Source organism: Megascapheus bottae, chromosome 22 (assembly GCF_031878675.1).
Source record: "Megascapheus bottae isolate mThoBot1 chromosome 22, mThoBot2.hap1, whole genome shotgun sequence".
In the NCBI taxonomy this organism is placed as follows: Eukaryota; Metazoa; Chordata; class Mammalia; order Rodentia; family Geomyidae; genus Megascapheus; species Megascapheus bottae.
In genome coordinates, this window is record NC_143530.1 from 1289863 (window position 1) to 1312015 (window position 22153).

Here is a 22153-nt window from a genome sequence, read left to right on the forward strand (position 1 = left end):
AGGCCAGGAGGCTGCCTACACCCCAGCTGGGTTTCAGGGGAGGGAGGTGTCGGTAGTGTGAAGGCACAGGTGTAGGTTTTAGTTTCAAACATAGTGAATGAAGATCTCAGAAAAGCCTGGTGTGGACCAGAGCCAGAGCTCCCTCTGGGATTTATCTCCTCCAGTCTCCCCTGCTGTGTTCCCCTGGCCTGGCTGGCTTCGTTATCCAACTACTTCTTCCACTCTCTTAACCCCATTCCAAGGAATGCCCACAGTGCCTCTGCAGTGATAATGATCCCTCTCTCCTAATCAGATTTCCTGAAACGTCAAGTTGTCTTTTGTGTAAGAAAAGAAATTCTACGTCAAGTTGTCTTTTGTGTAAGAAAAGAAATTCTGTCATATTTATTAGTTGTAGTTTTTTGCCCCTCTTTATGTTTGTAATAAGCATCATGTTTGGTAGGAACGGGGATCCAGTACCCCAGGACCCTGGTACCCCACCTGAAATGACATCAGGACTTCTTTTAATGAGATACAAGTTTAGATTCAGTGGTGAAAATGTTTCTGTTTGGTTTTGTTCTCCCATGGTCCATTTAAGAATGGTTTTTGTGATTTGCATGAGGAATCCTGGGTGAACTTTAAATGTTCTGATTATGGGAAAGGAGCTAGTTTACTTGAGAAAGGGAAATTGAAGTCACTGCGTGGGGAGTCCTGCCTGTTTGCTGAGGAGTTCATCTGCATCAGTTCAGATGACTGTCCAGTCCCACAGCAGGTGGGTTCAGTCAGCTGAGTCCCGAGGAAATCCCAGGGCTCCACCCATGACACTCTACCTACCCACCCCACCCTCTCAGTAGGCACGATGTCTGGACCGAGAGAGCGGAATTCATTTCTGCTTGTGCATTTCCCTCGTCTTCGTGTCACATACATGGCTAAGCTTGTGGTAACACTGAAGGCGTGTCACACAGTTTCCATCTTGACGTGAGGCTGACGCTGTTGGATATTGGGGGTTCCTTCAGTGTTATTTACGCACTGAGCGCCTTCTGAACTTCGGTAGTTTTACCATGAATATAACTTCAGCAATAAAGTAACTACTACACTTCTGAGAATTCACATTTAGCAACTAGTTTTTGTAATTCTAGTGGTTAAAACAATAACTTCACTGCTTAAGAGGTGTGTCTCAGTGCTACAGGGCTTGCGTTGTGGGTAAGGCCATGGGTTAGCACCTCCACAATGGAAATACTAGAAATATATGCTTGTTATAATAGATAGATACTCGCCTTGTTCACACATAAACGTATATGTATATACCTACATATACAGATGTATAGAGAAGAGGATACAGTTTACTATTTAAATTGTGGGCCTTCATTTGCCTTTGAAGTTGCATCATTCATTGTATTTTCAAAGTAATTTAGTTACATTTAAAAATGATTACCAGTATGAGTTAATGCATAGAAATACTAGAGGAAACTATGATTGTTTAACTATTGTTATTTTTACAGGTGGAGTAATACTAAATGGTGAGGGAATAGATACAAACACCCAAGATTTTTTGGCAAATAAAGGTGAATGTTAATTTTACATTGTTATTGATTCATGTAATTGTTGTTCTTTGAGGGAGAAATCCTCTGAGGTGATAGTAGTAGTTACATTGAAATTTCACATGAATTAAAGTGGCTTTTAATTGGCTAGTTACAGTGGCCAGAAAGCTCTTCATATAATCTTCTGTGAACATTGTTCATCTCTAGTGAAATCAGTAATGAAGCATTGACCATTTGTTTTTTTCGTTGTTGCTGTTTAATGCCATGTTGTCACTTGGGATGACATTTGAGCTACTGCAGTTAATTTGGTGACTGATGGATCTATTTTTATCATGAGACCATTTTATTCCATGAAAAATGCCTAACTCTTACCTCACTTTTGTTATGAAGTGCTCCTGAGGGATTTGCTGTCACTAAATAACACAGGACCATATAGTCTTTGGGTTGTAAGCCATCTCTGGTTTTTCACAGTTGATTCAATAATGATAAATGCAAGGGAACACGGTCTAAAATGAACTTGTATTTCCAGACCTCTGCCTCAAATGCTGGAACATGTCAGTGCACTTTTTTCTTACTCTAGCTTTAACATCCCTTAAGAAGGACATGACTGACGTGAGCCATCGCTATGAAGACCTTGGCCTCTTGCTCAAGGACAGGCTAGCGGAACTGAACTCTAAACTCTCCAGACTGCAAAGGGCTCAGGAAGAATCAAGCACAATGATGCAGTGGTTACAGAAGATGAACAAAACTGCCACAAAATGGCACCAGACACCAACACCAACTGACGCGGAAGGTGTGAAGGCGCAGGTTGAACAAAATAAGGTAGGTCCTGCTTGGGTGCCTGGCACCTGCCAGGGACCTGCTGTGGTCCTGCGTGGTCCTGCCAGGGCACCTGGGGAGACGGAGAACAGTGAGTTGGCACTGGGAGATCCAGTGGTCAGTAGCTCTGTTCTGTGTTCTGCCCCTCCACACACAACCTGATGGTCTTATTTAATGAGCTGCACTGTACAGATGAATGCTAACCGTTGTAGTGTTTGTACTCTGACATTGTAAGAAGGAACAGACGGTTGTGTGGCCTTTAATTGTTACCTTAAATTAGTCAGTCTCAGATATTAGCATCCATTGTTGGAAAAGATTCAGTGTAGGGTTAAATAGAGAAGGCAGCTCATGCTCTTCCTTTCTTCCTTTGGTCGTCAAAATTTGGCAAAATAGGTTTCCATGTTGGTAATGATGAAAACTCTATACAAATCACTGTCATTTGCTCAACTCTAGCGTGCTGTCCTCAACAATGCCTTTTTGCCAGTAGACTAGGGTGACCTTTCTAGGTGATTTACTGACGTCATCTGGGGTTTTTCCAGTGTGTCTTGTTTGTGAATCTGAAATTCTTCCTACATATTAGAGATGGTATGATCCCATGGTTAGAGCATTCCCTCATGGTCTCCTCTGTCCTAGAATGGAAGAGGCAGAGAAAAGAGGAAATGGCCAGGTCTTACCCACCTGCTTGAGTTTGGCATGGATTTCTTCTTTCTCTGGTCACGGAGTAAACGATGAAATGGGCCACACACGGGTTGGTCTTCTGATATCGGCATCCTTTAATGTAGATGATTTTTCCTTCATAGTCATTTGAAGCAGAACTGAAGCAAAATGTAAACAAGGTTCAGGAGTTGAAAGACAGACTGACCGAGCTGGTGGAAGAGAGCCCCGACTCTCCCGAGTTCCCCGAGTGGAGGCGGGTGCTGACCGAGATAGGTAGGTGCTGCTGGTGCAGGTCCCAGGGGCAGAACCTGCTCCGTGTCCTTCCTGCTGCCATCTTCACCAGAAAACAGCCAAGAGCTGCTGCACTCATTTCAGGACTTTCTTTAATGTTCTAGACACTGAGAATTGGCATTTTAGAGAGATGCCACACAAGGGATGAATTTTTAAGGAGGTGATGAGAGTCTGCTAACAAAATGCCAGGCCCTAAGTCCCATCGCTTCCAGCAATGTGTATTTTCTGAGTTTCATTATCATGGTCGTGGTTTTGGGATCTGGTAGACAGGAGAATCGAGAGCATCATATAAATAATGAATCTTGAATGACTATATCTGAGTGACAAGAGAGGGAACATAAGTGATACAAGACAGCATCTTGGAATTGAACTTTACAACTTGTGAGGGGGTCGGGAGAGGAAAAGTGGGCGAAAAACATGGGAAGGAGTAACTGTCCAAGAAATAATGTACCCACTGCCTTACAAATATAACTGTAACCCCTTTCCACATCACCTTGACAATACAATAAATTTTTTGACAAAAATCCCTTAAAAGACAGGAGAAAACTACCAGTGCGTCAGTGAGATCTCCAACTACCTTTTTAACCTTCCTAGCAGCTGATTATTTTTTTATCACAGCACTGGAACTTCAACTCTGGGCCTTACCCTTTCTAGACAGTCTCTACTAGGTCAGCCAGGTCCCTAGCCCACTAGCTGGTTGTCAGTGTAGGGTTTGAAAAGGGAATTACTGAGATAAGTATTCAGATTTGGAAGCCCTTTACTCTGAAATAGAGAAAGATTCAATACTAAAGAACAGGACTCCAAGATTACTATTGTAGAAGTTCAATCAGCAGACATTCTAGGATTTGTAGAAAGAATTACAAGATCTCAAGATCTTGCGTAAGGAATGTCTCATAGTCATCTGAAGTTGGATTCAGATCTTTCCTATGGTTGTATTAAATGCATAAAATTCAAATACCAATGTTAACCTTTTTCTTTTAGACTCTAAGTGGCAAGAACTCAACCAGTTGGCAGTTGATAGACAACAAAAGCTGGAAGAATCCTCCAATAATCTAACCCAATTCCAGACTGCAGAGACCCAGTTAAAGCAGTGGCTGGTGGAGAAGGAATTGATGGTTAATGTCCTGGGGCCCTTGTCAACTGACCCAAACATGCTGAGCACCCAAAAACAGCAGGTGCAGGTGAGCATTGCACGTAAGGACAGCAGGTGCAGGTGAGCATTGCACGTAAGGACAGCAGGCCCAGGTGAGCATTGTACACAAAGACAGCAGGTGCAGGTGAGCATTGCACACAAAGACAGCAGGTGCAGGTGACCATTGCACACAAAGACAGCAGGTGCAGGTGACCATTGCACACAAAGACAGCAGGTGCAGGTGACCATTGCACACAAAGACAGCAGGTGCAGGTGACCATTGCACACAAAAACAGCAGGCCCAGGTGAGCATTGCACATAAGGACAGCAGGCCCGGGTGAGCATTGCATGTAAGGACAGCAGGCACGGGTGAGCATTGCATGTAAGGACAGCAGGCCCAGGTGAGCATTGTACACAAAGACAGCAGGCCCAGGTGAGCATTGCACACAAAGACAGCAGGCCCAGGTGAGCATTGCATGTAAGGACAGCGGGGCCGGGTGAGCATTGCACGTAAGGACAGGAGGCCCGAGTGAGCATTGCACGTAAGGACAGGAGGCCCGGGTGAGCATTGCACGTAAGGACAGCAGGCTCAGGTGAGCATTGCACGTAAGGACAGCAGGTGCAGGTGACCATTGCACGTAAGGACAGCAGGCCCAGGTGAGCATTGCACGTAAGGACAGGAGGCCCGAGTGAGCATTGCACGTAAGGACAGGAGGCCCGAGTGAGCATTGCACGTAAGGACAGGAGGCCCGGGTGAGCATTGCACGTAAGGACAGCAGGCTCAGGTGAGCATTGCACGTAAGGACAGCAGGTGCAGGTGACCATTGCACGTAAGGACAGCAGGCCCGGGTGAGCATTGCATGTAAGGACAGCAGGCCCGGGTGAGCATTGCATGTAAGGACAGCAGGCCCGGGTGAGCATTGCATGTAAGGACAGGAGGCCCGAGTGAGCATTGCACGTAAGGACAGGAGGCCCGGGTGAGCATTGCACGTAAGGACAGCAGGCCCGGGTGAGCATTGCACGTAAGGACAGCAGGTGCAGGTGACCATTGCACGTAAGGACAGGAGGCCCAGGTGAGCATTGCACGTAAGGACAGGAGGCCCGGGTGAGCATTGCACGTAAGAGCAGCAGGCTCAGGTGAGCATTGCACGTAAGGACAGCAGGTGCAGGTGACCATTGCACGTAAGGACAGGAGGCCCGGGTGAGCATTGCACGTAAGGACAGCAGGCCCAGTTGAGCATTGCACGTAAGGACAGGAGGCCCAGATGAGCATTGCACGTAAGGGCAGCAGGCTCAGGTGAGCATTGCACGTAAGGACAGGAGGCCCAGATGAGCATTGCACGTAAGGACAGCAGGTGCAGGTGACCATTGCACATAAGGACAGGAGGCCCGGGTGAGCATTGCACGTAAGGACAGCAGGCCCAGTTGAGCATTGCACGTAAGGACAGGAGGCCCAGATGAGCATTGCACGTAAGGGCAGCAGGCTCAGGTGAGCATTGCACGTAAGGACAGGAGGCCCAGATGAGCATTGCACGTAAGGACAGCAGGTGCAGGTGACCATTGCACGTAAGGACAGCAGGCTCAGGTGAGCATTGCACGTAAGGACAGCAGGTGCAGGTGACCATTGCACGTAAGGACAGGAGGCCCGGGTGAGCATTGCACGTAAGGACAGCAGGCCCAGTTGAGCATTGCACGTAAGGACAGGAGGCCCAGATGAGCATTGCACGTAAGGACAGCAGGTGCAGGTGACCATTGCACGTAAGGACAGCAGGCCCGGGTGAGCATTGCACGTAAGGACAGGAGGCCCGGGTGAGCATTGCACGTAAGGACAGCAGGCTCAGGTGAGCATTGCACGTAAGGACAGCAGGCTCAGGTGAGCATTGCACGTAAGGACAGCAGGTGCAGGTGACCATTGCACGTAAGGACAGGAGGCCCGGGTGAGCATTGCACGTAAGGACAGCAGGCCCAGTTGAGCATTGCACGTAAGGACAGGAGGCCCAGATGAGCATTGCACGTAAGGACAGCAGGTGCAGGTGACCATTGCACGTAAGGACAGCAGGCCCGGGTGAGCATTGCACGTAAGGACAGCAGGCCTGGGTGAGCATTGCACGTAAGGACAGCAGGCTCAGGTGAGCATTGTACTTAAGGACAGCAGGCCCAGGTGAGCACGCAAGGACAGCAGGCTCAGGTGAGCACGCAAGGACGGCAGGCTTGTGATCATTTAGGAATATTTCTATGAGGAAGAGGATAAAGGACAGGGGACCACACAGGGCAAATTAATTACAGAGCAGATAACTATGCAGGGAAGCTCAGCGCACAGCGCAACAGCAGAAGCTCTGCTTTGATTTTGGATGTTTCCAGGTGTCAGAAGCTCTGCCAAGGGTTTTTTTTTTGTTTTTTTTGACAAAAGGTTTTTAGTCAGAAAACGCCAAGTATAAAAAAAAAATAAGGGCTGGGAGTTTGGCCTAGTGGTTAAAGTGCTTGCCTAGCATGCATGAAGACCCGGGTTCGATTCCTCGGTACCACATACATAGAAAAAAGCCGGAAGTGGTGCTGAGGCTCAAGTGGTAGAGCTCTAGCCTTGAGAAAGTCCAAGGACAGTGCTCAGGCCCTGAGCTCAAGCCCAGGACTGGCAAAAAAAAAAAAAAAATAAGATCTCTTGAATTCCCCTGTATAGTATTTCACTCAGATAAACCAGCAGGCTACATGCTGCTCAAAACACAGCCCCAGAGAAGATCTGGAAGTCACACCATCCAGAACTGCTTTTCATATATTTATCCTGTATACACAAGTCAGCAATGCCCCGCCCCCTGAGCCCACAGTGTCCATACCCACTTGGGCAAGTAGGTAAGGGGCCCCAGGAAGAAGCCAGGGACCTGTAGCAGCTGTCCTGCCTGAGTCCCGTCACCCCCACAAACAGAGCAAGCGTTGCAGCCCTCCCCCAAAGGTCCCAAAGTCAGAGGAGGAAAGAAAGAAGAAAAAACCAACAACAAAAAAACCTAAGGCAGGAGCCGTGGAAAATGTGGAGCAAGAAGGGACCCAAATAAATAAATACAGTAACATTGACCTCCATGTTAGAATGAACATCTTTTCAAAAAAAAAAACCAGACTGGTAAAATAACTTAAAGGCAAAATTTAAAAAAATTAGATCACCTGTAATCCTTTTGTATACTAGCATGCCAACTATACACACATTTACAGCTGGTCTGTTGCGTTGCATTGTTTCTGCATTTGGTGTGTGTGAGGTCTTGGCTTGGAAACAGTTAAGTAAAAACCAAAAAGGAAGACCAGTTCACCTGGGAGTTTTACTAAAGGAGGCAGAAAAAGGGCAGGTGGCTCAGCAATTGGCCCTCTAGCCTCTTCCATGGCACCTTTCATTAGGGGGGAGGTGGGGGCAGGGAGGAAGGTGAAGGGATGGTGAAGGGCCCGGGGAAGAGGGAACCAAACCCAGGCAGATTTTTGGAGAAGCAGCAGGTAAAAGGGGCAAGTTCAAGTATTTCTCCCAGCACAGCCGGAGTCCCTACAGGAAGGCACTCAGAAGAGGTGACAGGGACTTGAAATGGTGATAAGTTTTATCCCACCCAGTCTCTGCCATGGTTTTTGGTGTTACTAGTTGTTGACGGCATTCTTGGAGAAAGAAAGGAGGCTCTGTAGCTCATGAGAATGCAGTCAGGCCCAGGAGTTCAGAGTTATACATGCTGGTTTACGTCTGTTCATAATTGAAAGAGAATGAAAACAAAGACAGAAAAATAACTATCTAGGAAGAAGTATTTGACTCATGAGAGCAGTCTTCCAAAGATGGGTATATAAAGACAAGGTAGATGAAAACGTTTTTTTATTTTTTTTTGGTCGATAGTGGTAATGGGGTTTGAACTCTGGGCCTAAGCATTGTCCCTGAGCTCTTCAGCTCAAGGCTACCTCCCTACCACTTGAGCCACAGTGCCACTTCCCATTTTCTAGTGGTTAATTGGAGACCAGAGTCTGACTGACTTTGAGTGTAGCTTTGAATCACTATCCTCAGATCTCAACCTCCTGAGTAGCGAGGATTATAGGCGTGAGCTATCGCACCCAGCAAAACATTTTTTTAAGAGATAAAATATACTAAAAGGATGAAATCTTGGCTCAGTTCTTTGGTGAGAGTCATGTTAAATTGGTACATTGCTGAGTGATACGTTTTCCAGCTAACACTTTTGAAGTTTTATTTTTTAAAAATCTTGGAAATGCATACAGCAGCAGTGTAATGCATTTTAACATGGTTATCACTGGGAGTTTTCTTTACTGCAGGATGCTACCAAACACTTTGTAAATCCTGAGAGTAGAGAAAGGTAGATAGCTGTACTGTTAGGATAGTGTGAGCTTTTCCAATAGCAGCACCCTCTGTGTACTTGTTATTTTTCCTTTCCAGTGGAGGGTGTGATTATTTTAGACAAGATGTCATCTTGAAGCACTTTGAATTAGTTTACTTAGCACTAATTACCCTGCCTTCTAAAGTAAAGTTACAAAAGTATTAACTAAAAAACAATCCCAACTTACCATTTCTGTCTCTTGGATGCTGAAGTCATATTTTGTACAATTATACAGTAATCTATTGATATTTGCCTTTCCCTTAGATCCTGCTGCAAGAATTTGGCACACGGAGGCCTCAGTACGAACAGCTGGTGGCCGCTGGGCAGGGCATCCTGAGCCGACCTGGAGAAGGCCTCTCCTCACATGCTGCTGTGAAAGAACAGCTGGCTGCCGTGACCCGGAAGTGGGATGGCCTGACAGGACAGCTGAGCAACAGGTGTGACCGGATTGACCAAGCCATTGAGAAGAGCACCCAGTATCAGAGCCTGCTGCGAAGCCTTTCTGATAAGTTGGCAGCGCTGGACAATCGGCTCTTCCTGGCCATGAGTGCCCACCCGAGTGCTGTGAACCAGCAGTTGGAAATGGCCCAAAAGCTGCAGCAGGAAATAGAGCAGGAAAGGAAACAGATAAAAGTGGCTCGGGCACTCAGCGAGGAGTTGTCAGCCCTGGTGAGGGAGGAATACTTGAAGGCGGAGCTCACCAGACAGCTGGAGGGCGTCGTGAAGTCATTCCATGACATCGAGCGCAAAGCAGGTCTGTCTGTCTACTCCTCACATGTCCATGTGTCAGGGTAGCACACAGCACTGTTCCTAACCCATCCTGGACCCCGGGCACTTGGGCGGAGGAGAGGCTGCAGCGTGGACAGATCAGGTGTGCATGGAGCCTGGCCCATGCTGGCCAGGACAGATGGCACAGGGCAGGGAAATACGGTCTCTGACCAAGTCCACCTAGTGAAGGTCCTTTAAAACTTAAAATTTGGGGTCTTCCAAGTTGACTTTTTTTTGTCAGTTGTGGGACTTGAACTCAGGGCCTAGGTACTGTCCCTGAGTTATTTTGCTCAAGTCTAGTGCTCTACCACTTTTAGCTCCACTTCTCGTTTCCTGCTAGTTGCCTGGGCTGGCTTAGAACTGCAGTCCTCCGATCTCAGCTTCCAAATTGATTTTAAGGTAACATTATTCCTAGGCGATACTTTATTTCACCAGAAAAATAAAATAGGAGTGCTTGCCTAGCATGCACAAAGACCCGGGTTCGATTCCTCAGTACCACATACATAGAAAAAAGCCACAAGTGGTGCTGAGGCTCAAGTGGTAGAGCTCTAGCCTTGAGAAAGTCCAAGGACAGTGCTCAGGCCCTGAGCTCAAGCCAGGACTGGCAAAAATAAATAAAAAAATAAAATGGGTGCACAGTTCTTAAGGAGATGTTGTATCATTTTCTTACCTGTTTGATTCTCTCACAGAAAAATCTTCTGGAGAAATGTGTGCATTTCTTTCTTTAGGGAGGCAAAGCACTGAGATGGGGTTTTGCTAAGTAGCCAAGGCAGGCCTCGAGTTCACTTATAACATAGGCTGCCCTTGACCTCAGGCCCTCCTGCCAGTGCCTCTCCCGTGCTGGAATGACAGGTGGGCACCACCAGTGCCAGCGTCACTGTGTCCCTGCCTCCTCTCACCTTTGCCTCGGTGCCATGGCCAGGTGCTGTTGGGTACAAGAGGCCATGCCAGTGCAGGCAGGTCTTGCTGAAGGACAGGCTAGTTGGTATACTTTTACTGTCTGAAAAAATAATACTAGTTTCTAGGCTTTCGACCTAGTAAATACCCAATTCATAGTTTAACTGGATTTATTGTTCTTAAGCAATCATTCCAGGCTAGTTACATGATGCAGAAGCAACTTAGGGTAGCACATAGAAACACTGTTGAGGTGGTACGGTACATGATGTAACCTCCTCAGAGCTGTGAGACCCAGATACGTAGTCAGACCGCCTCAGTACCTCCAGAACACAAAAGTCATATCTGATAAGAGTGGGTTGTCCACAGCATGACCTAGAACAGGGCAGCTCTCTTTCCTCTATGCTGGACCACCGAAGACACTGGGATAGGCTGTGTATGTGACTATGTCCCGCTCCTGGATGCATCTTTAGCTGTTTTCTTTGTTTTCCTCTCTTGCCTGTTTTCTGCTTCTGGCCTCAGTCGTCCTTTACTGTTGTACTTGCCCCTGGCCGTTTAGCTCCTCTATCCATAACTCATTTGCTTGCAGGTCATGTAGTCAGTGCTAGAAGCCCTGACTTTTAGACAACCTGTGCAAGTTCTGAGGCAGACTTCTTTTGGAGATTTAAAAAGGAATTGTTTTGTAACAGATTAAATTACCATCTTACTGTACCACCAACATGTCTGTCCTTTCAGAGAATCACGTGGAGCACCTTCAGTCAGCCTGTGCAAGCTCTCATCAGTTTCAACACATGTCTAGAGAGTTCCAGGAGTGGCTGGACACCAAGAAAGAAGAGCAAGGCAAATCCCTCCCAGTGTCAGCCAAACTTGATGTCCTGGAGTCCTTAATTAAAGAGCAGAAAGACTTCGGCCAAACTTTGACTGCCCAGTCGACTGTGTATGAGAAAACCATCGCAGAAGGTGAGAATCTGCTACTGAAAATGCAAGGGGCTGAGAAGGCAGCCTTACAGCTGCAGCTCAACACCATGAAAACTGCCTGGGATGGATTCAAGCAGCAGGCGAGGGAAAGAGAGACCAAGTTACAGAATGCTTTGGAGAAAGTGCTCAGGTACCGAGCACACGTGGAGACGCTTCAGCCCTGGCTCGAGATGTGTCAGCACAGCCTGGACCGGGTGGCTTTCTCTCTGGATCCCACCGAGACTGAGAATTCCCTTGCCAAATTAAAGTCTCTGCAGAAGGAAATGGACCAGCACTTGGGCACCGTGGAGCTCCTGAGCAGTACCGCCGAGTGTCTGCTCAGTGTGTGCGAGGTGGACACAGAGGGTATTACAGAGGAGAGCACCTTGCTGGTCCAGAAGGTCCACCTGGTCACTGAGCAGCTTTACAGCAAGAAATCTTCCCTAGAGAGCATGGCCCAAAAGTGGAAGGAGCTCCAGGAAGTTTCCAGAGATGCCAGAAAGCAGCTGCAGTGTGCAAAGGAACAGCTGAGTGTCCAAGACTCGCTGGGCCCGCAGGCCCACAGCAGCAAACACCTGAACACGCTACAGGCTCAGCAGAGGTCCCTGCAGACCGCAGGGCAGCAGGTGGATCTGGCCAGAAGGCTTGCACAAGACCTGGTGACGGGGGCGGCGGATTCCGAGGGGGTGGCGGAGGTTTTGCTGCAGGTGGAGACACTGGCTGAGGAACACAGCATGCTGAGCCAGCAGGTGGCGGACAGGTGTTCCTTCCTAGAGACCAAACTGCAGGGCATTGGGCACTTCCAGAATTCCATCCGCGAAATGTTCTCCCAGTTTGCAGAGTGTGATGATGAGCTGGACAGTATGGCCCCTGTGGGGAGAGACATGGACACACTGCAGAATCAAAGGGAGGCCATCCAGTCCTTCCTGAAGAAGCTCGAAGCCCTCATGGCGGACAACGACAATGCCAATAAAACCTGCAAGATGATGCTGGCCTCGGAGGAAACCACTCCTGACCTGGTGGGAATCAAAAGAGACCTGGAGGCCTTGAGCAAGCAGTGCCACAAGCTGCTGGACCGTGCACAAGCCCGAGGAGAAGAGGTGGCCGGGACCATTGAGCGCCTTGGTGAGTTCTCCAGCAAGCTGGGAGACTTCTCCAGTCAGCTCCGGAAGGCTGAAGAGCACGAGGAGTCCCAGGGTCCTGTTGGCATGGAAACGGAGGCCATCAGTCAGCAGCTCGACACATTCAAGGTGGGGATTCTTCATCTTTGCTCATTAGTTTAAGAGAAGTTTCTAGTTGGTATGGAAGGGTGGTGGCTCATCTCTTAGAAGTTGTAGAAAGTGAGCTAGGTTGCATGGCAAACAGGAGCGCCGGGTGGTGTGGCAGAGAGAGAGCGCTGGAAGCATGGTAGAAAGCTGTCCCGGCAGTGCTGTGCCTGTGTGAGTGTAGGGGCAGTACCCAGGCACATGGGCACTTCTGAGCCTATGGGGCAGGGGTGATACATCTGCTGTGGTGAGACCCAGGATGCCACCAGGAGGTCCGGTGTGCTTCAGTGACATCTGTGAGTGTCACTTCTAAACCTATGGGGCATGGGTGATACGTCTGCCGTGGTGAGACCCAGGATGCCACCAGGAGGTCCGGTGTGCTTGAGTGACATCTATGAGTGTGAGGCTGACACTGGGAGCTCCTAAGCGCACTGGTGGTGACCAGAGCTGGGCTCTTAGCCTCCACATATTCCGCTTCAAGTGATTTCTTTAATGGCACATTACTGTCTTTGCTGGTTCTTTCTGTGTCTGAAGTCTTCTTATCCTTTAATTTCTTCTGCAAACTTCTTTTTCTTTGAAAAATTCATACTTTGGAAGGCAGTGTGTCACTCCATGCTATAATCCTGGTTTCATACAGCAAGATCTTGGGCTCTTGCTCAGAGGATGAGGGATAAATTATTTTCATTGGGTGATTAGGCTCCTCTGTCACCCAGTAGCCTCAGGGTCACCCGATGGCAGGCACACTAGGTTAGCATAGTGGTCTCATTTCTGAGAAGAGGCAGAGGGAGACACATCCCTGACCACAGGTCCCTGAGAGCCAAGTGCTTTCTGTGTGGCCATGGATAAAAATCTGAAGGAAGGTGCAGTTGTAGTGCGCCATTGGCACACTGAGAGTAAACTATGACCGTGCAAAACGACGCATTAACCTGAAGGTAGAGCTCAGTGGAAGGGCGTGTGCTTGGCAGGCATGAAGCCTCGGGTCTGATCTCCAGCCGCAGGCACATGTGCGCACGCATACTCGGGTTCTGGAGGTTGTCGGTCACATTTCCTCCAGATTGTGTGCCACTGTATCTGGCACACAGCTTACCGTGTTTGTCTTTTAAATGCATGATTGCAGTTTGAAATAGAACTTTTAAAATGTCTTATTGTGATTTGCTCTTTATAAAGTGCCATTGAAGCCCAGATCCTTGAAGGCATTTTAAGCATCTGTGATTCTGACAGGGGCTGGATGGTGCTCACCTGGTACCCCAGCGCTGGGACATTGAGACCAGAGAACCCCGAGGTCCAGTCCAGCCTGACTCACAATGCTCTCAAGTGCTCTTCTTTCTGAAATGCAACCTTTAAGGTTTCAGATTCCATTTGAGAATTCCATGTTAGAAAAACAATAGCCCTGTAGCATCTGTTACCTCAAAAACTTAAAAAAAGCTTAGGAGTGACTCTTCTGTAGTCAGAAACTTTGGAATTTTCTGTAGAATTCTGGCAAAATGTCAGCGTTCCAGGGCAGTCATCAAGCAGTCCTTTTACTACCAACCCCTAACATGCTCCCTGCCTTTGCCAGACATCACAGCTTCTCCAGGTTCTCTGTGCATTTGTGCTGAGAACCGTCTGGGTTGTCCTGTGTGGAGTGTCGGTAATTCTGCCCTCTCCTTGCAGCACACGGGGAGAGCTCGGACCAGAGCACTGTGGACCCGGAGCTTGGCCATCAGGTCCTCTTCCTGACTAGGCCGAGACCTCATCTTGCATGGCCTCTCTCCTTTCAGATGCTCAGATAAAGGAGGCTGTTGAGAGGACACTTACAGTCAGAGCTCCTATGAAACCGAGTTTTGCTTTGGTTTAGCTGCAGTTCTTGGCATTTGTTTCTATCTTTAACTGAATAAATTATATCATCATGTTAAAATGACCCCAAACTAGAGGCAAACTGTAGTATGTACTGTCAGTTATACCTACAGGCACAAAGAGACTGCTGTCATGTAGGATTGTAGATTTACTTATAGGGCTGTGTATGTATCCGTGTACATATGTGCATATCTCTGTATATGTGCATTTGTATATGTGTATATGTGTGTGTGTGCATGTAGGCATCTGTGTATGTGCATATATGTGTGTATGTGTCTGAGCATCTGTGTGAGTATGTGTATATGTCTACCTTTATGTGTGTGCGTCTCTGTGTCCATTATGTGGATGCACATGTGTACATCTCTTTGTGTGTCTAGTGTGCATCTGTATCTGTACACATGTGTATATGTATATATGTGTATATGCGTGCATCTGGGTATATGTATTCATGTGTGCTTCTGTGTGCATTTGTCTATTTCTACGTTTATATGTGCACATTTTTGTGTATGTGTATGGTGTATGTGTGTATATGTGTGAATGTGTATGCATCTGTGTGAATGTGTATGTATGTGTGGGAGGGAGAGACAGAAGCATTTGCTTTGTTTATATGGAACTGTGCATTTTCAAATAATTCTCTATGTATTGTACAGATTAATGAGTTTCATGATGACATTTCCATATATATATACAAGGTACTTCTATTATATTTACCCTATTTGTTATTTTCTGTTGTATCCTTTCCTTCTTGACAAGAAATTCGGTGTTTTTAAATTTGTGGGGGCCAGGAGTGTGGCCTAGAGGTAGAGTGTTCACCTAGCATGCAGGGAGCCCTGGGTTCAATTCCTTGGTACCTCATATACAAACAAAACAAAACAAAACAGGAGTGGTGCTGTGGCTCAAGTTGTACAGTGCTAGCCTTGAGAAAGCCCACAGACAGTGCCCAAGCCCTGAGTTCAAGCCTCAGGACTGGCACAAAACCAAAACCACTAAATGTGTATGTAAGCCTTGGATCATTCATTTTCAGTGCCTGGGGCTCCGTCTAGGACTTTGCACATGCTAGGTGAGCTCTCGCCCTAAATCCACCTCAGCCCCTACTCACTATTCACTAGCCGGGAAGGGCAGTAACAGAAGCGCTGGGCTGGCACATTACGTGAAAAGGTTTTGGAACCATTCAAGAATGAAGCCATCCTGGAAAATGTCCTAGACTCTACTCATGCATGTGTAATTGTTTCAATGTCAAGATGATTATTTCTTTTGTCATTTTAATTTTGGAAGTACTTTGGAATTTTACTTTTGTTGTTTCTGTAAAGGAAATTGAATCCATACATACATTGGTTTTGCTTGCTGGATGTGTGTTTGATTTCCCCCCCTAAAACTGAACTTTTAGACATAGTCTTTGTATGTATGCATACACTTTAAATGGTAACATTTATATATGGAGTCACTTTCTAGTATGTGGAATTATCTCATCTTTCATGAAGTCTGAGAAAGCTTGGTGTTATTACTGAAGTAACTTGCTGACAGAAAAGCAAGTGCTGGTTATCAGGTACTGAGTAAAGTTCACATGAAGATAAACTCCAAGATAGACAATGAATCTAGGCAGTATTCTAAGGTCATTTGTGTTGTGGGCAGTGTCTGAAACTTCCCTTTCTTTTTATTAAAATCTCCAATGAAATAGGTAACTATTTATATTGATATCTTTGAAAACTCCTCAGTTACTTATATAGTGCTGTTTCTTAGCTTGGAAAATGTTGGGCACTTCTAGTTTTCATTAGTTAATGGCTTATCTGTTTTAGAAAGAGTATAAGTTGTGATTCCTGCCTATGTTTATGTTTTTAGCACAATATATGTCTCATTGGTTTTCTACTGCAGATGTCAAAGAATTGTGGGATGAAGGAGAGAGGTCTGCCACTTCTCATAGGTATATAGTGCTAATTTACATGAACTTTCCACCTAACTGCATTGAACTCCTTAATAGCTGGTCTTTAAGCTCTGAAAACCCATGTTTAAGTGGATTGTTGCATTTTGTGGTAAGATTATTTTCAGTAAATTTCCTTTTAAGGATTTAAATATTAAATAGCCAAAGGGTACTTACTGTTCCTCATCATTCAATTGGTCAACTCTTCAAAGTCATCTATGTTTATAGATAATTTGGCTGTATCACATCCAGACATAAGCAAGTAAAAACACTGTAGAAATAGCATCATGATTCCTTTATATCTGGAAAGGAGTGCGAGTAAACTCCTCTTCTAGAAGAATCCTTGTTCAACTCTTCATTATGTATTTTTCTCTTGAAGGAGAAAATAATATGAATATCATGATTAATAGTTAACAATTTGGTATAGCTTGATACTATTGACAATGCAGACTACAACACTTATGATAGCCGCATACACAGAGTGAGAAGAAGAGAAATTGGCCCTGCTTGTTGCCTATGTATGTATGTATGTTCTTTTGTGAAATCTAGATGTGATTTTGGAAGGTGATAGGGAACAACAGAGCACATATAAATCATTCCCCTCGCCTCAGTGTATTCATGGCAAAGGCTTTAATTTGAGCCATGATAGAGTAAGTGAATTGACTTGTAAATGAAGAACTCAGAAAAAGAATGTACTTAACCCAGTCTGCCAGAGCACGCTTTCCATCCTTCTCACATGCAGACTAGGCAACTCTCTTTATCTGTGCTCCAGGCTGGCTATGAGTTGTGCAAGGCAGGCAGAGACTGTGCATCTAAGTGTGCATCCTGTCCCCAGGGCCGGTGTTCCCAGCGAGCACTGCTTGAGTGGTTGAATTTATGAACGGATCATCTGTGAAGTGTTAAAAATGTCCTGCCTACACCAGTGTAGGTCCCATGTTGTTCTTCAGGCCTTTTGGGGACACTAGAATAACAATGTGCCACCAAATCAGCGTGTAAAGTACACTACATGGGGTTGTTCTTCCTGTAAACCCCACTGCCAGGTGCCTGCGGTGTTTAGAGGCAGGCCCCTGTGCAGACTTCACGGGAGTGGATTCATACTGCCGTGCTCCTGTGGCTTTCCAGGCTTCTTAATGAGCCTGGAGCTGGAAGTAAGACCCGTGGCCTCCTCTCCCTGCCAGTGTCACTCACGGGAGCCTTATATACATCTTCCTTCCTTCCTGATTCTGCTGATCACAGTGTTGCTTTCACTATGACAGCACTGGTCATGGGTGAACTCTGGGTCTGTCGCTTATCTTTTAGTGCTCATGGATAGAGAGTACACTGGAGCCACAGCTTCCCTTCTGGGTCCTTGGTGATTAATTGGAGACAAGGGTTTCTTGGATTTGTTGGTGTGGGCTGGCTTCAGTCCTCCATCATCAGATCTCAGCCTCCCGAGCAATAGGGTTGCGGTATAAGTCTGCCCCAACTGATGGGGATATTTTTATCCCCTGTTTTGCTTATGATGGCCACATACTCACTCAGTTGCATATAGTCTTTAGATACAGTACCCATGCAGAGGCCTGAATATAAGCAGGCCTTTTTCTTACTTCATATTGTCCTTTATAAAGATTACTCAGGAATAGTGTTTTCTCACCAAGGTACAGCAGTTCCTCTACACCTCCAAAAAATTATCGAGGGGACTGGAGCGGCCTTCTTCACTCAGGGTCCCCTCTGTTAGACACTCATATAGTATTTTATGTGACTGAATGAAATAAGACACCTGACTGAGCCAGCCTCTGCCTGCTACTCTGGCAGTGTTCCTTTCATAAAATAATTCACAGACTAATGAAATAAAACAACCTCCTCCTCCTCCTCCTCCTCCTCCTCCTCCTCCTCCTCTTCTTCCTCCTCCTCTTCTTCTACCACCACTACCACCTCCACCACCGAGGCCCACTTCCCACCTTCACCTCTGCCTCTACCACCTCTATCTCTATCTCTGTCTCTACCTCCTCCTCCTCCTCTTCCTCCTCCTCCTCCTCCTCCTCCTCCTCCTCCTCTTCTTCCTCCTCCTCTTCTTCTACCACCACCACCACCTCCACCACCGAGGCCCACTTCCCACCTTCACCTCTGCCTCTACCACCTCTATCTCTATCTCTGTCTCTACCTCCTCCTCCTCCTCCTCCTCCTCCTCCTCCTCCTCCTCCTCCTCCTCCTCCTCCTCTTCCACCACCACCAAGAGGCCTACTTCCCACCTTCACCTCTGCCTCTACCACCTCTATCTCTATCTCTGTCTCTACCTCCTCCTCCTCCTCCTCCTCCTCCTCCTACTCCTCCACCACCACCACCAAGAGGCCTACTTCCCACCTTCACCTCTGCCTCTACCACCTCTATCTCTATCTCTATTTGTACCTCCTCCTCTTCTTCCTCCTCCTCCTCTCCCTCTTCCTCCTCTTCCTCCTCTTCCACCACCACCACCTCCACCACCTCTACCACTTCCACCACCAAGAGGCCCACTTCCCACCTTCACCTCTGCCTCTACCACCTCTATCTCTATCTCCACCTCCTCCACCACCACCTCCACCTCCACCTCCACCTCCACCTCCACCAGGCCCACTTCTACCTCCACCTCCTCTACCACCTCCACCTCCACCAGGCCCACTTCCACCTCCACCTCCTCCTCCACCTCCACCTCCACCTCCACCTCCACCACCTCCACCTCCACCAGGCCCACTTCCACCTCCACCTCCACCTCCACCTCCACCTCCACCAGGCCCACCTTCACCTCTGCCTCTACCTCCACCTCCACCACCTCCACCTCCACCAGGCCCACTTCCACCTTTACCTCTGCCTCTACCTCCACCACCTCCTCCTTCACTTCCATCACTACCTCCACCATCTCCTCCTCTCCACCTCCTTCCCTCCACCCCCACCTCCACCCCCACAGGGCCCTGCTCAGGGCCAGGCCCCTAGCAATAACTTGCCGGTCCACAGGAATCTGAGCCTGGGTTTAACAAGGGAAGACTCAAAAAGGACTCTGACCTCTGCTTGGCCGGTGGCCCTGGGAGGGAGGGCCATCTGAGTGTCTGCCCCACCTCGCCTTTAGTGAGGCTTCTTCTGAGCTCCTGGCACAGGCTCTGCCCCTCCAAGCCCTGTATCCCCGGGGTTTGGTGGCCCCTCCCTGGTGTGGCCAGACCAGGCAGTCTAGCTGACGTCACCACTGAGCTGTTGCATCCAACCTCGGGCCTGGAGGGGAGGGGAGGGGAGGGGAGGGGAGGCTGGGAGGCAGCTGATGACTGGACTGGAAGTTGGGCGGGGGAGGTGATAGCACGGAGGTGAGAGCAAGTCTGGAGCCCGGGAGGGCTGGGACCTAGCAGATGCCGCCTGTGGACGGAGGGTGTCTGGACACGGAGGCCGGGGAGGATGGTCGGGGAGCCTGCGCCCTGAAAACTGGGCTGGGCCAAGCCAGGCTCCACAGCTCAGGGCAGCTCTGGGCAGGGCCACCTCCAGCCCAGCCAGGCTGTGTTGGCGGGCTGCTGCCGCCGCCACCACCACAGCACTTCCTCGCTTTGGGAGCAGAGCTGTCCCGGCCGCCTGGAGCTGACTGTGAACCCCACTGGAGCCCGAGAGGAAGCTGTGAGGACCCCTGGATCCCAGCCGCTCCGCTCTGCAGTTGCTCAGGTGGCCTCAGCCTTCAGGAAGGAGCAGAGCTGAAGCTCTGGGGACTTTTTTTTAAGAGAAGCTCTTGGGGTCTCATGCTTTCTGACTGCTTACCTTAAAGGACTGCTAGATTTTACTCCTGCTAGCTGATTTCTTCCTCCTTGGGGAAGTTCTGGATAACCTCACAGAAGCATCATGGGGAAGAGAAACTGCCTTTTAAATCAAGATTATTTATACAGCTTCTGCTTTACACCTCACTCAGAAAAAAGAAGAGCTTAATTTGTTTTTTGCCAACATCAGACTGGCTTATTTTTCTCTGAAGACTGATTCTGTGCCTTAATCTGAACAGTACATTGTCTTTTAAGTATCTGAAACATGCTTTATTTATAAAGGAATTGGAGTTTTGTAAGGTATCTTGAAGTGGATTACAGTTAACCAGACCGCTGCTGAAATGAACATTCAGCCTGTTAAAAAAGCTTGCTCATTTGGAAATTTTAATCTTGAAGCTTCAGATACAAAATTAGACTCAAAAGGGAAAGACAGGCTGTGGAGCATTGTGAGGGAGCCGCTGCTAAGCGTGTGTTTGTTTTTCTGTGTTTGCATTGTGTGGAAGGGAACTTGGGGGGTGGGGAGATGGAGGAGGGTGATTTGCTGACCCCTGTCCTGGAAGCACTTCACGGATGCTTAGAATCCGTCCACAGTCCTCTGGGTAAAAGGACAGTCATCTGTGTTGGACACTGCGGGTGACTCTCTCCCTCCTGTGGCCTGTTCCTGGGTCTGGTGTCTCCATGTTGGGCGCTGCCCAGCACGGCTCACAGGTGGACTTCTCCGGAAGATGCTTTACCTTCTGGCTTCCTTTCAGTGCCAGCGCCAGTGTTTGTTTTGACAAGCTCCAGAATGGGAAAGCCACTGAGCCGGCCCGACTGTCTCCGTCAGCACCCTCCCTGTGTGGGCAAGGGGGAAGAAGAGGAGGACCTGAACATTGAAGACTGCTATGTGCCCCAGCGCTCCATCCACGACACCGTGAGACTCAATGAGCAGATAGACTCGGGCTCCAAGGGCAGCCTGTGCTCCAGGCACTTGAGCGAACGGACTCTGCCCTACAGTCACAGAACTCTGGATGCTAGTTCTTTATGTTCCAATGGTGCCCTGACAGCACCCAGTGCCTTTGAGCTGAGAGGTCGTGAAACTAACAAACTTGATGAAAAGATGATCTTCGATGCACTCAAACTAAATAGTGATGTCATTCGGACCTCGGGGTTACCCAAAGCCAAGTCCCATGGGGAAAAGAAGGAGCGCAGGCGGTCGTGGAAGGTGTTTGTTCCAGCCAACTTTGTGGATTACACTGACAAAGGTGATAGCGTGGGTCTGGAACCTGTGGTCGGCTCAGAGGCGGTCCCCAAGGCTGGCAGCAGGTGCAGATGGGGAACGAACTCCCTCACTTCCGAGGATGAAGCCTCTGGTTTGTGTGGCCTTGCAGCTGAAAGGGAGGACAGACAGGACCCTGTAATGGAAGAGCAGTCAGGACTGAGAAGTTTGAGCTGTGCTGGTGACACTCATGCAGCTGAGCAGCATAGATCACGTTTGTCTGTTAATTCCATCGGTGAACAGAAAATCCCACTGCTTCCAGGCAGTAATGATGATGTCCAAGTGGCTTCTCAGGATGTATCTTCACTGTGGGAAATGAAGTATGTGAATGGCCAGAGGGAAAACGGTTACGTGCAGGACGACATGGAAAGGAGCCCTGAGTGTCATCTGTTAACAACGCCAGGAGATGGGGGAAAGGGGTACATTGCCAACCCTAGAGAACCCCAAACTGCAGCACAAAGTGGCTGGCTTCTGAAGGACCCCAGTCAGGATTTACCTCTCTCTCCCACAGCCCTGGGGGATTGCGGGAGTACACGTTTGCTGGAGACTGTGACGTGGTTGACACAGTGTGATTCAGAGGAGCCGGGCCGGGCTGCTGCTGGGAAAGGGGAGGCAGAGGTGACCCACACAAAGCGCTCCCAGAAACTCAAGCCAGTGAAAAAGAAGGTAGGGCCCAGAAAAACAGAAACACAGGCTGGGAAGTCATATATTGGCTGCAGTGGCTTCCAGCCTATCCAGGTAATGAACAG

General features: G+C 48.1%; 2 protein-coding genes across 9 annotated transcripts in view; both read left to right on the plus strand.

The window, feature by feature from the left end:
• The window catches only part of LOC150047545 (dystonin-like), a 287691-nt gene that overhangs the window by 200296 nt on the left and 65242 nt on the right, over window positions 1-22153 (plus strand). For all 7 annotated transcript variants that reach the window (XM_090355460.1, XM_090355461.1, XM_090355456.1 and 4 more), the window contains 6 exons: window positions 1479-1541; window positions 2098-2339; window positions 3137-3266; window positions 4266-4465; window positions 9027-9516; window positions 11160-12631. In XM_090355460.1, the coding sequence (XP_090211586.1) occupies window positions 1479-1541; window positions 2098-2339; window positions 3137-3266; window positions 4266-4465; window positions 9027-9516; window positions 11160-12631 (2597 nt within the window). The remainder of the gene's footprint in view (window positions 1-1478; window positions 1542-2097; window positions 2340-3136; window positions 3267-4265; window positions 4466-9026; window positions 9517-11159; window positions 12632-22153) is intronic.
• LOC150047548 (uncharacterized) lies at window positions 19739-22064 on the plus strand. Of its 2 annotated transcripts, none has more exons than XM_090355465.1 (2): window positions 19739-21823; window positions 21916-22064. In XM_090355465.1, the coding sequence occupies exons 1-2, from the start codon at window positions 20934-20936 to the stop codon at window positions 21974-21976; spliced, it is 951 nt and encodes a 316-aa protein (XP_090211591.1). In that variant the 5' UTR covers window positions 19739-20933; the 3' UTR covers window positions 21977-22064. The 2 variants fall into 2 exon arrangements, with proteins under 2 accessions (XP_090211591.1, XP_090211590.1); XM_090355464.1 differs by having other exon boundaries at window positions 21894-22054.

Coding starts and splice junctions, on each gene's coding strand:
- LOC150047548 (XM_090355464.1), top strand. CDS start 20,934: ATGGGAAAGCCACTGAGCCGGCCCGACTGTCTCCGTCAGCACCCTCCC. Junction 21,824..21,893: donor CCAGGAGATGGGGGAAAGGG/GTACATTGCCAA, acceptor GACCCCAGTCAG/GATTTACCTCTCTCTCCCAC.